We start from the raw sequence: 13,093 nt of genomic DNA on the forward strand, positions 1-13,093 counted from the left end.
GGGTTAAAAATATATGACAAAACTCACATCACGACAAGCGAGACAACACAAGACTACATAAAGAGACTTAAGACGACAACAACACCATGGCAACAACCCATGACAACACAGCATGGTAGCAACAACATGGCAGCAGCACAAAGCATGGTACAAACATTAGTGGGCACAGATAACAGCACAAAGGGCAAGAAGGTAGAGACAACAATACATGACGCAAAGCAGCCAAAACTGTCAGTAAGTGTCCATGATTTGAGTCTTTGAATTAAGACATTGAGGTAAAACTGTCCAGTTTGAGTGTTTTGTCGCAGCTCATTCCAGTCGCTGGATGCAGCCAACTGAAAAGACGAGCGACCCAGTGATGTCTGTGCTTTATTTAACAGAATGTGATTGGCAGAACGGGTTTTGTATGTGGAGGATGAGGGTTGCAGTAAATATCTCAGTGAGGCCTAAGAGGCTTTTATAAATGAGCATCAACCAGTGGTTCTTGCAACTGGTATGTAGAGATGACCAGTTTACAGAGGAGTATAGAGTGCAGTGATGTGTCCTATAAGGAGCATTGGTGGCAATTCTGATGGCCGAATGGTAAAGAACATCTAGCCGCTCGAGAGCACCCTTACCTGCCGATCTATAATTTATGTCTCTGTAATCTAGCATGGGTAGGATGGTCATCTGAATCAGGGTTAGTTTGGCAGCTGGAGTGAAAGAGGAGCGATTAAAGGAAACCAAGTCTAGGTTTAACTTTAGCCTGCAGCTTTGATATGTGCTGAGAGAAGGACAGTGTACCGTCAAGCCATACTCCCAAGTACTTGTATGAGGTGACTACCTAAAGCTCTAAACCCTCAGAGGTAGTAATCAAACCTGTGGGGAGAGGGGCATTCTTCTTACCAAACCACATTACCTTTGTTTTGGAGGTGTTCAGAACAAGGTTAAGCGTAGAGAAAGCTTGTTGGACATTAATATAAATGGATGAGAGAGCTTCCTACTGCCTGAGCTATGTTGATGTAAATTGAGAAGAGCGTGGGCCTTAGGATCGTGCATTGGGGTACACCCTTGGTGACAGGCAGTGGCTGAGACAGCAGCTGCTCTGACTTCATACACTGCACTCTTTGAGAGCGGTAGTTAGCAAACCAGGCCAAAGATCCCTCAGGGACACCAATACTCCTTAGCCGGCCCTCAAGAATGTAAGGGGTTTTGGCCAAGTCAATAGAAATAGCAGCACAACATTGCTTAGAATCAAGGGCAATGGTGACATTGAGGACTTTTGAGGTTGCAGTGACACATGCATAACCTGAGTGGAAACCAGATTGCATACCAGAGAGAATACTGTAGACATCAAGAAAGCAAGTCAATTGATTATTGACAAGTTTTTCCAACACCTTTGGTAAACAGGGCAAAATAGAAATAGGCCTGTAACAGTTAGGATCAGCTTGATCTCCCCCTTTAAATAAAGGATGAGCTGTGGCTACCTTCCAAGCAATGGGAACCTCCCCAGAGAGGAGAGACAGGCTTGGCGATTGTAGGGGCAGCAACCGAAAAGAAGAAATTGTTTTTTGGGGGGTCAAATTTAAGGAGCTCCTCTAGCACCTCGGACTCACTGACCGCCTGCAGGGAGAAACTTTGTAGCAGGGCAGGGGAAAAAGAGAGAGGAGCATCAGAGCTAGTCGCATTAGAAGGGGTGGGAGATGAGGAAATGTTGGACAGGCAAGGAGGCATGGCTGAGTCAAATAGGAATCCTGACTTAATGAAGTGATTTAAAAAGCTCTGCCATGTGCTTCTTGTCAGTAACAACCACATCAACATTAAGGGACATGGGCAGCTGTGAGGACGAGGATCTATTCTCCAGGTCTTTAATTGTTTTCCAGAACTTCTTTGGGTTAGACCCACAGAGAGAACTGCTCCTTAAAGTAACTAACGTTGGCCTTCCAGATAGTCTTAAGTGCACTTATTTCTCATTTGCTTGAATGAGAGCCAGTCAGCCTGAGTGTGTGCCGAGCCTTTCGCCAAATGCAATTCTTGAGGTGGAGTAACTCTGCTAGATCACGGTCGTGCCAGGGGCTGAACCTGTTTTTAATTCTCATTTTCTTTATGGAGGCGTGTTTGTTAACAATATCACTGAAAATATCAAAAAGAAGGTTCAAGTGTCTTCGGCAGAAGGGATCAAGCTGATTCCATACCTATTTACAGAGGCCAGGTCATAAAGGAAAGCATACTCATTAGTTTTTAGCAAGCGTCTGTGACAAATCAGGACAGGTCGTTTCACTGAGCAGCCATTACGAACACAGGCTGTAAAACAGTGATCACTAAGATCATTACAGAAAACACCAGACTGATACCTCTCAGGATAATTTGTGAGGATAACATTGAGGAGAGTAGCCTTTTCTGAGTGTTTTGAGTCATACCTTGTGGGATTGGTAAACTGAGAAAGATTTAGGGAGTCCCATTGCTTTAGCACTTGGTCACGTGGTTTAAGCATGTCCCAGTTTAGATCACCTAGCAGGACAAATTCAGACTTAGTGTAAGGGGCCAGGAGAGGGCTTAGGGCATATAGGGTACAGGCCAGTGCTGATGGAGGACGATAACACCCAGCAACTGTCAACAAAGAGCTATTTGAAAATGTAATGCTTAAATCCAGCAAATTGTTTGGGGCCAGACTGGGTGGAAACAACCAAGCACTAAAGGTGATCCTTGGTAAAGATTGCCACTCCCCCACCTTTGGAAGATCTGTCTTGCCAAAAAAGGTTATAACCAGCAAGGTTAACATCAGTATTCAACTCTTTCTAAACCACGTCTCAGTAATGACCAGCACATCTGGACTGTAGCTGTGAACCCACACTTTCAATTGATCCATTTAGGTAAGGGAAGACCCCCATAAAATGGACAAATGAATGGCAACTTATTGACATTGGGCTAACCATATACACAATTGCAAATGCCACTCAAATGGACGGCAGTTCATCAAAACCAAGTGTAATAAACCAAATATCCCATAGGGGGTGAGCCCGCTCCACCATAGATTTTCATATGGGAAATGGTCACAACGTCAGGTCCCAATTATACATATGTAGTAACCGTATGGACATACATTTGTCTTATTTTATTGAGTTTGTCCATAAGGCCTATGTTTAGTCCATTGGCCATATATGATCATAGGAAGTCGCCGAACCCAAAACTCAGTGAACCATGTCCAAATGGCATAAGAAATGTCCCAATGAGATAGAGATATATATCTCTATCTCTCTCTCTCATATATATATATCTATATATATATATATATATATATCTATATATATATATATATACTGCTCAAAAAAATAAAGGGAACACTTAAACAACACAATGTAATTCCAAGTCAATCACACTTCTGTGAAATCAAACTGTCCACTTAGGAAGCAACACTGATTGACAATAAATTTCACATGCTGTTGTGCAAATGGAATAGACAACAGGTGGAAATTATAGGTTAATTAGCAAGACACCCCCAATAAAGGAGTGGTTCTGCAGGTGGGGACCACAGACCACTTCTCAGTTCCTATGCTTCCTGGCTGATGTTTTGGTCACTTTTGAATGCTGGTGGTGCTTTCACTCTAGTGGTAGCATGAGACTGAGTCTACAACCCACACAAGTGGCTCAGGTAGTGCAGCTCATCCAGGATGGCACATCAATGCGAGCTGTGGCAAGAAGGTTTGCTGTGTCTGTCAGCGTAGTGTCCAGAGCATGGAGGCGCTACCAGGAGACAGGCCAGTACATCAGGAGACGTGGAGGAGGCCGTAGGAGGGCAACAACCCAGCAGCAGGACCGCTACCCCCGCCTTTGTGCAAGGAGGAGCAGGAGGAGCACTGCAAAATGACCGCCAGCAGGCCACAAATGTGCATGTGTCTGCTCAAACGGTCAGAAACAGACTCCATGAGGGTGGTATGAGGGCCCAACTTCCACAGGTGGGGGTTGTGCTTACAGCCCAACATCGTGCAGGACGTTTGGCATTTGCCAGAGAACACCAAGATTGGCAAATTCGCCACTGGCGCCCTGTGCTCTTCACAGATGAAAGCAGGTTCACACTGAGCACGTGACAGACGTGACAGAGTCTGGAGACGCCGTGGAGAACGTTCTGCTGCCTGCAACATCCTCCAGCATGACCGGTTTGGAGGTGGGTCAGTCATGGTGTGGGGTGGCATTTCTTTGGGGGGCCGCACAGCCCTCCATGTGCTCGCCAGAGGTAGCCTGACTGCCATTAGGTACCGAGATGAGATCCTCAGACCCCTTGTGAGACCATATGCTGGTGCGGTTGGCCCTGGGTTCCTCCTAATGCAAGACAATGCTAGACCTCATGTGGCTGGAGTGTGTCAGCAGTTCCTGCAAGAGGAAGGCATTGATGCTATGGACTGGCCCGCCGTTCCCCAGACCTGAATCCAATTGAGCACATCTGGGACATCATGTCTCGCTCCATTCACCAACGCCACATTGCACCACAGACTGTCCAGGAGTTGGCGGATGCTTTAGTCCAGGTCTCGGAGGAGATCCCTCAGGAGACCATCCGCCACCTCATCAGGAGCATGCCCAGGCGTTGTAGGGAGGTCATACAGGCACGTGGAGGCCACACACACTACTGAGCCTCATTTTGACTTGTTTTATTTTTATCAACCTCCATGGGTTGATAAATTGGATTTCCATTGATTATTTTTGTGTGATTTTGTTGTCAGCACATTCAATTATGTAAAGAAAAAAGTATTTAATAAGATAATTTCTTTCATTCAGATCTAGGATGTGTTGTTTAAGTGTTCCCTTTATTTTTTTGAGCAGTATATATAAGCCCTGAATCAACCTAGGTCTATTTGTCAATAGAAAGTAAGAATTTCTCATTGATGTTGATTCAGCATGTCCATTTCATAATGGGTAGTCCTTATGGACATACATTAGCGATGGACACTGTCAACTTGCAGAAGAGCATACTCACACTGACAATATAGCATATATGTAATGGACACTGTCCAATCGCTTGTTGGTGTTGATTTCAGCCTGTCCATTTGGTGATGGAAAATCCCTCATTAAATACATTGGAAATGGACAAATGTAAACTGTCCATTTGCGATGTCTTACAATGGGCGTTTACCATCACGAATTGGACATGCTCTAATATACTGCAGAAATGCCCCATTGACTGGCTCGTTGAAGTCGGGATGGCCGAGCAGTGATAATGGTTCCTCTCCATCGCTCGTTGGTCTTGATTTCAGCCTTTCCATTTGATGGTGATAAATCCCTCATTAAATACATTGGAAATGTACACTGCCAATATATTATACTGCCATCAGTCAATAAGATATCATACTGACACCAAATTTATACATACTGACACCAAACTCACTTTGTCCAACTCTTTTAGAAGCCAACTATCACGCATTTCAGAGCCGGCCCCCTTCTGTTTAAACCATTAAATAAATAAAAAACAGTTACATTCGAGCTGCATGTCCAGTTCTGACATTGAGTAGGCCTAGCTGAGACGACCCCGAGTTTCGTCTCGATAGGTCATTCGGAGACCGAGCAGCGGCCTTCATTAGTGCTGAAAATGCACTTTTTTTTGGCCGTTGCTATGGGGTCCCTGAAAGAACTATCGGACATACATTAGGGTCTGTCTTTATGGGCCGAGGCGGTTTCAATGCACCTAGTCTTGTGATTCTGGGACGTTTCTAAATGTTGTCATTTTTGCAATGTTCAAAATGAATTGAAGTTATTGCAAATTGTTGAGGCTGTTTCTCGGCCTGAGAACCTCCTAGAGCCACACAACTCACCGTGCACTACCGACTTAAGCCCTAGAACAGGTTTATAAAGTTTCAGAGCTCTAGGTCAGTTTTTTTTACGGTTCGAACGCCGGTAACTATTGCAGGCTCTGTGTGTCTAAGTCCCACACTGTGTCACTCCTGTGTGTGTGTGTGTGTGTACAGAAAATCACGTAGTGCTCCGAAACCCGCCTGAATGGATTCGCCTTAACGCCGCAACTGGATCTAACTTTTTTGAAGAAAAAACAGACTTTTTGTTTAACTATCATGAAATGGACGTTGTACGATTCCTCGTAAATTATGATAGATAAATGGCTGGTTCTATTTTTCCTTACACTGTAGGTTTATGTACTTTGACGTGAAGCAGTCAAATTAGCACTGTATAACCGTTTTCAATCTTTAATCCCAGAAAATGGGCATTAACTCAAAGCGTTGAGGCCTCGACGCCATCTTGTTTCTGGGATAAAAGTACATTTGGCCAAACCTGTGCTCACCGGGTTTCGTCTTAGAAGTCTTTTCTGTGTACGAGAAATGGCCATGTCCGTTTGGTGATGTTTTGTCCATTTGCCATAAGCAGCCAGTCGCCATCTGGTGGAAATTTCCAGTAGAGCAGAACATTTTCCAAAAATGTAACATTTTATAACGCGGAAACCAAATGTCCGAGACTTCATTTGATGACTTCCTGGAAGACTGGGCCCTGGGGGATGACCTGGGGCTGTCGGCCTATTTTAATAACACCCGTGGACGTTTATGGGACCGTACATTTGCAAAATGGAGATCCTCATCGATCATATGGGAAATGCCACTCGCGTCCCTTATGTAGGTAATAAGCTTCTAGTGTTAACGTGCAGAAAACCCAGGCTTTTACGAGAGCAGAATCAGTGAAGCAGATATCAGAGCACAAGTCAGAATTGTGGCTAGCAACAGTAGATGGGTCAGGGTGTGTACATGCACATTTCCAGATATCATCAATAGTAATACAATCAAGGCATGGCAGAGGACCGGGAGAGCTCTGCGGTATTGATTTATGACATTTGAATGTGCATTCGATAGCAACAAGATCATATTATACATCAGGTAACATGAATACAAAGCCGGCGAGAGGTGGTTAGAATAGCATGGGAGGCCAAAAGTCTGTATAACCAATAGAGTCAAGAGTCCCGAGTGTGGGAACAAACAGTCTGTCCCACGGTTGGGTAAAGAAAGTTTGTAGTCAAAGCATGCAGGAGGCAAATAGCAAAATGCACAAGAAAAAAAATAACTATTGGGGGCTGCCATTGTAAGTTCAGAGTTACTCGCCCCAACGGTGCCTATGTGCTGGAGGTGAGCAAAAGCTCGGAGGAGAGGGGGGAGTGTGGTGGGGGTACCTGTACCAGGACAGACTTTGAACAGATCACCAGGTGGAATCCAAGCAGCAGCGCAGCAGGCAACTGGAGTAGGTGTTACACCCACTTGGGAAAAGCTTTTATTTCTGGAGGCAGATTTCTTGTATTACCTTTTCTTTCAGCTGATGGTCTCTGAACAGCAGGAGGGGGCTTCCATGCCCCTGGATTTGGGTGGGGTAGCCTGCCATTTGTTGGGCTCATGCTTCGACACCTCACTTCACACCTCAGTGCTAATTGAAGTTGTATCTGGTCTGTCTCAGTTCCAGGTTGGATGGTGTCCTTGGTAGTATTAATCCTTCCAGGTAAAGTTGTCCAAAATTAGGTTGTAGGTTTGGAGTTTTGATCTTGAGGGAAGGTTTTGCTGTGGGGGGTAGCATCATGTCCCTCCTGAAAAAATCCAAGTTTAAAACATGTTGGAAAATGTGAGAACTCACATGCAGCTGTCTATCTCTCTCTCTCCCCATCACTGTGTATATATAGCTGTGCATATGTAGTGTGTGTCATGATCATGATACTTTGATAGTTGTTCTTAGAGGCTTTGAGTTACTGTAAGAATGCTGTTCAAGAGTGTTTGTTAGAGTTCAGAGAGGGAGAGGAAGGTCTTTTCTTTCATCCTCCTCTTGTCATTCCAGACTGCAAACTCACCAGCAGAGAGAGAGGAAAGCTGTGCTTCAGAGCAACACGATGCAAACCCCTGCAAGGTAACATGACACGCATGCATCACACACACTACCAGCAATATCAGTCAAAATGGAGAGTCTCTTTTCTCTCTAATGCCTGTTTTTAACTTATGTTTTTCAGTTCCTTTGAAGGCAGTAGAGAAATACACATTTGCAGACCTGAGCCTTGGGAATGAACTGGTATGTGGAGGAAACACATTGTTATCTGTGAATGTCAATGCTGTCGTGTTATTGCGGGGCCTTCCCTGTAGCTCAGTTGATAGAGCATGGTGTTTGCAATGCCAGGGTTGTTGGTTCGTTTCCCACGGGGGGCCAGCACAGGAAAAAAAAAATAACATGTATGAAATTGTATGAAATGTATGTATTCACTACTGTAAGTCGCTCTGGATAAGAGCGTCTGCTAAATGACAAAAATGTAAATGTATTGTTGTGAATGCATTATGAAAAAGAAAATAAACAATATCAGCCTTTCCCTTCCTCTCTATGTCTGGTCTCCTCTCCTCAGATCATCACCTCCACCACTCCATGTGCAGATTTCTTCTTCCGGAGGTGTCAGCCCTTGGAGTCTCTGAGACCTCCCGTTGCCATGGAGACACAGGGGAGACATTCCAGGAGTCAGGGGGTGGGGCATGGGGGTGGGGCCAAGGATATAGCGGGCGTGGTCAGGAAGTGCAACGAGGTGGACCTCGACATCATCATCCTCTGGAAGGTAAAACCACAGAATTAAAGGGACTCTTACCATTACTAAACTCACCAAAAAAAGAAACGTCCCTTTTTCAGGACCCTGTCTTTCAAAGATAATTCGTAAAAATCCAAATAACTTCACAGATCTTCATTGTAAAGGGTTTAAACACTGTTTCCCATGCTTGTTCAATGAACCATAAACAATTAATGAACATGCACCGGTGGAACGGTCGTTAAGACACCAACAGCTTACAGACGGTAGGCAATTAACGTCACAGTTATGAAAACACTAAAGAGGCCTTTGTACTGACTCTGGAAAAATACCAAAAGAAAGATTCCCAGGGTCCCTGCTCATCTATGTGAATGTGCCTTAGGCATGCTGCAAGGAGGCATGGGGACTGCAGATGTGGCCAGGGCAATACATTGCAATATCCCTACTGTGAGATGCCTAAGACAGCACTACAGGGAGACAGGACGGACAGCTGATTGTTCTCGCAGTGGCAGACCACGTGTAACAACACCTGCACAGGATCGGTACATCCGAACATCACACCTGCGGGACAGGTACAGGATGGCAACAACAACTGCCCGAGTTACACCAGGAATGCACAATCCCTCCATTAGTGTTCAGACTGTCCGCAATAGGCTGAGAGCGGCTGGACTGAGGGCTTGAAGGCCTGTTGTAAGGCAGGTCCTCACCAGACATCACCGACGACAACGTCGCCTATGGGCACAAACCCACCGTCACTGGACCAGACAGGACTGGCAAAAAGTGCTCTTCACTGACGGGTCGCAGTTTTGTCTCACCAGGGGTGATGGTCGGATTCTTGTTTATCGTCGAAGGAATGAGCGTTACACCAAGGCCTGTACTCTGGAGCGGGATTGATTTTTGGAGGTGGAGGTCTGGGGCGGTGTGTCACAGCATCATCGGACTGAGCTTGTTGTCGTTGCAGGCAATCTCAACGCTGTGCGTTACACGGAAGACATCCTCCTCCCTCATGTGGTACCCTTCCTGCAGGATCATCCTGACATGACCCTCCAGCATGACAGTGCCACCAGCCATACTGCTCATTCTGTGCGTGATTTCCTGCAAGACAGGAATGTCAGTGTTCTGCTATGGCCAGCGAAGAGCCCGGATCTCAATCCCATTTAGCACGTATGGGACCTGTTGGATCGGAGGGTGAGGGCTCGGCAGAAATGTCCGGGAACTTGCAAGTGCCTTGGTGTAAGAGTGGGGTAACATCTCACAGCAAGAATTGGCAAATCTGGTGCAGTCCATGAGGAGGAGATGCACTGCAGTACTTAATGCAGCTGGTGGCCACACCAGATAGTCACAGTGAGAGGACGTTGTCTTTTTTTGCTGAGTTTACTTAGTAGTAGTAGTACGACTATTACTAGTAGTAATACGACTACAGAATTTAAATAGACCTCTAATGCGATTAATACTAGTATTGTACTAGCTAGTAGCCGTATATAGGGCTGTGGTATTACACTGAGTATACAAAACATTAGCAACACCTGCTCTTTCCATGACAGACTGACCAGGTGAACGATCCCTTATTGATGTCACTTGTTAAATCCACTACAATCAGTTTAGATGGGGAGGAGACAGGCTCATCAGGGCTTGACATTAACCTTTGTGTGCCTGGGATAAATAAAAACATTTGTTAGACAAGAAGAATATAGATTTAAGTTGTTAAAAAAGTTTAAAAAAAATGTATCACACAAAAATCATATCAAACAATTAGACACTGAGCCATTTCTGATCAATGTACTGCTCACTGTCCTCCCACTCTCTGCAGAGCGCATCAGAGTATAGTTATTGTAGGGATGCTTTGGCAGGTATGAGCGGTCTTTCAATCATACAGTTTGGAATCAAAGCGAGCTAAGTGTGCACATTTGTTGATAAACACTACATGACCAAAAGTATGTGGACACCTGCTCCTCGAACATCTCATTCCAAAATCATGGGCATTAATATGGAGTTGGTCCCCCCCTTTGCTGCTATAACAGCCCAGTCTTCTGGGAAGGCTTTCCACAAGATGTTGGAACATTGCTGCAGGGACTTGTTTCCATTCAGCCACGTCGGGCACTGATGTGGGCCATTAGGCCTGGCTCGCAGTTTGCGTTCCAATTCATTCCAAAGGTGTTTGTTGGGCTCTGTGCAGGCCAGTCAAGTTCTTCCACACCGATCTCGACTAACCATTTCTGTATGGACCTCACTTTGTGCACAGGGGCATTGTCATGCTGAAACAGGAAAGGGCCTTCCCCAAACTGTTGCCACAAAGTTGGAAGCACAGAATTGTCAAGAATGTCATTGTATGCTATAGCGTTAAGATTTTTCCTTCACTGAAGCCAAGAGGTCTAGCCCGAACCACTGCTCCAGTGTCCAATGGAGGCGAGTTTTAGACCACTCCAGCCGACGCTTGGCATTGTGCATGGCCATCTTAGTCTTGTGTGCGGCTGCTCGGATATGAAAACCCATTTCATGAAGCTCCCGACAAACAGTTATTGTGCTGACGTTGCTTCCAGAGGCAGTTTGGAACTCGGTAGTGAGTGTCGCAACCGCGCTTCATCACTTGCCGCTCCTGTTCTGTGAGCTTGTTTGGCCTTCGACTTTGTGGCTGAGCCGTTGTTTCTCCTAGTCATTTCCACTTCACAATAACAGCACTTACAGTTGACCAGGGAAGCTCTAGCACGGCAGAAATTTGACTAACTGGCTTGTTGGAAAGGTGGCATCTTATGATGGTGCCACTTTGAAAGTCAATGAGTTCTTAAGTAAGGCCATTCATCTGTCAATGTTTGTCTATGGAGATTGCATGGCTGTGCAACAGGTGTGGCTGAAATGGCTGAATCCACTAATTTGAAGGGGTGTCCATATGTTTTTGTATTTAGACTCGCTACAGGCTGCCCGGCAAGAACAAGGCAGACATGTCCATATCCAGAGTTTTATTGGCTCATGGTCAGCACCACACATTAGAACACACAGGCTAGAAGTGAGCTTCATGTTACAATTAGGAATGGACTTGTGGTTCTGAAAGGTAAGAACCCGTATGTGTTGTTGTAAGCTATGCAGTAGGAATATCTATCTAAAGAATCGCATAGCATTAGGGATGTCCCAATATGACATTTTTGGCCGATACCAATATCCGGTATTTTCCTTGCCAAAAAAAAAACTATTCCGATACCGGCCTTTTAAGCATCCTGATACTGTTAAATAGTTAACACACACGGTAAAGCGTAAAGAGGCTCAGAGTGAATGCCACCGAGCACTTAAGTTTTAACCCCACAGTTTATGTCGGCAGTTTTGTTGAGCTGGCGTTTCAATGCCATGACAAACGGAATCAAGTATGCTGCAGATGCAGTTGATCATCTTATGTCTCGAGTCAGTTGTTCGAATGGCACTAGGAGTGTATTCATGTTTCCAAGTTTCAAGCATGCTCTCAAATGCCATTGAAATGGAAGCAGGGGTATGAGAACCAGCACATTCTTGAGCATGCGAAATGGCTTTCCTCAGTACGAAATCCTCGTCAACCCACTGTGCTGTCAGACTTAGCATGCTCATGGGGCTGACATCGCTGGTCCAAATGTCAGTTGTGAAGCTAAAAGCCAACATCATCCACGACAGAGAACGGTTGATTGTCAAGGTCAATGAATTCAATTATCTTGGCGTTAATGGGTTTCGCTTTCGAGTTGTCTCGCTGAAATGTTCTTACTCTTTCAAATGACTGCTCAACTTGAACTTGTTTAGTTGTTGGAAGTGTATTGTATTTTTTGTGGCGTCATTACGTCATCTACTTACGTTATATACGTATGCACATCAGCTTTGACATTGGTTTTGCACATCGCCTTTAAACTTGACATCGGGCCAATGTTGGCATTTTTAGTTAATATTGTCGGACTCTGGTATGCTCACCGATATATTGTGTATCTATACAGGGATATACTGGTAGCCTAGTGGTTAGGGGGTGGCAGGTAGCCTAGTGGTTAGAGCGTTGGTCTAGTAACCGAAAGGTTGCAAGATCATATCCCCGAGCTGACAAGGTAACAATCTGTCGTTCTGCCCCTGAACAAAGAAGTCAACCCACTGTTCCTAGGCAGTCATTGAAAATAAGAATTTGTTTTTAACTGACTTACCTAGTTAAATAAAGGTAAAATAAAAAAACATTCCCATAGCAGCATACACATTAACAGCAGTATATGTATAAACATCTCACAGGAGAGAGAACTTACTAATACATGCGAGATTTATGGCCCTTGCTCTCAGGACTGGTGGTGCTCTTATCTGATCTTTTCTGGTGCCATAGAGTCAAATTTTACTGCACATGCAGGGCCGAGGACAGACCGAAACTTCTAGAATCTCGCACCATGGCTTAAAGATGCACTACTATGCAGAAGTCAGTCCGCCATTTCCTGGTTGCTAAAATTCTAATAGTTTGCCTAATTCCAGTTTGTGTCAAAACAAGCAAGTATAGTGTAGAGAGTATAGTGTACCATCCAAACCACTGTGAAATATATTTTCCATAACCAAAAATATTTTATTTTCAGCTTTTTGAAACTGGTGTACAAAACA

General features: G+C 44.8%; 1 protein-coding gene across 3 annotated transcripts in view; it reads left to right on the forward strand.

Annotated features, from left to right (window-relative positions):
- The window catches only part of LOC106584195 (trafficking protein particle complex subunit 8), a 106,172-nt gene that overhangs the window by 78,826 nt on the left and 14,253 nt on the right, over positions 1–13,093 (forward strand). For all 3 annotated transcript variants that reach the window (XM_014169191.3, XM_014169189.3, XM_014169190.3), the window contains 3 exons: positions 7,789–7,857; positions 7,958–8,016; positions 8,342–8,545. In XM_014169191.3, the coding sequence (XP_014024666.1) occupies positions 7,789–7,857; positions 7,958–8,016; positions 8,342–8,545 (332 nt within the window). The remainder of the gene's footprint in view (positions 1–7,788; positions 7,858–7,957; positions 8,017–8,341; positions 8,546–13,093) is intronic.

The sequence above is a fragment of the Salmo salar genome, chromosome 23 (genome assembly GCF_965601325.2).
Source record: "Salmo salar chromosome 23, fSalSal1, whole genome shotgun sequence".
Taxonomy (NCBI): Eukaryota; Metazoa; Chordata; class Actinopteri; order Salmoniformes; family Salmonidae; genus Salmo; species Salmo salar.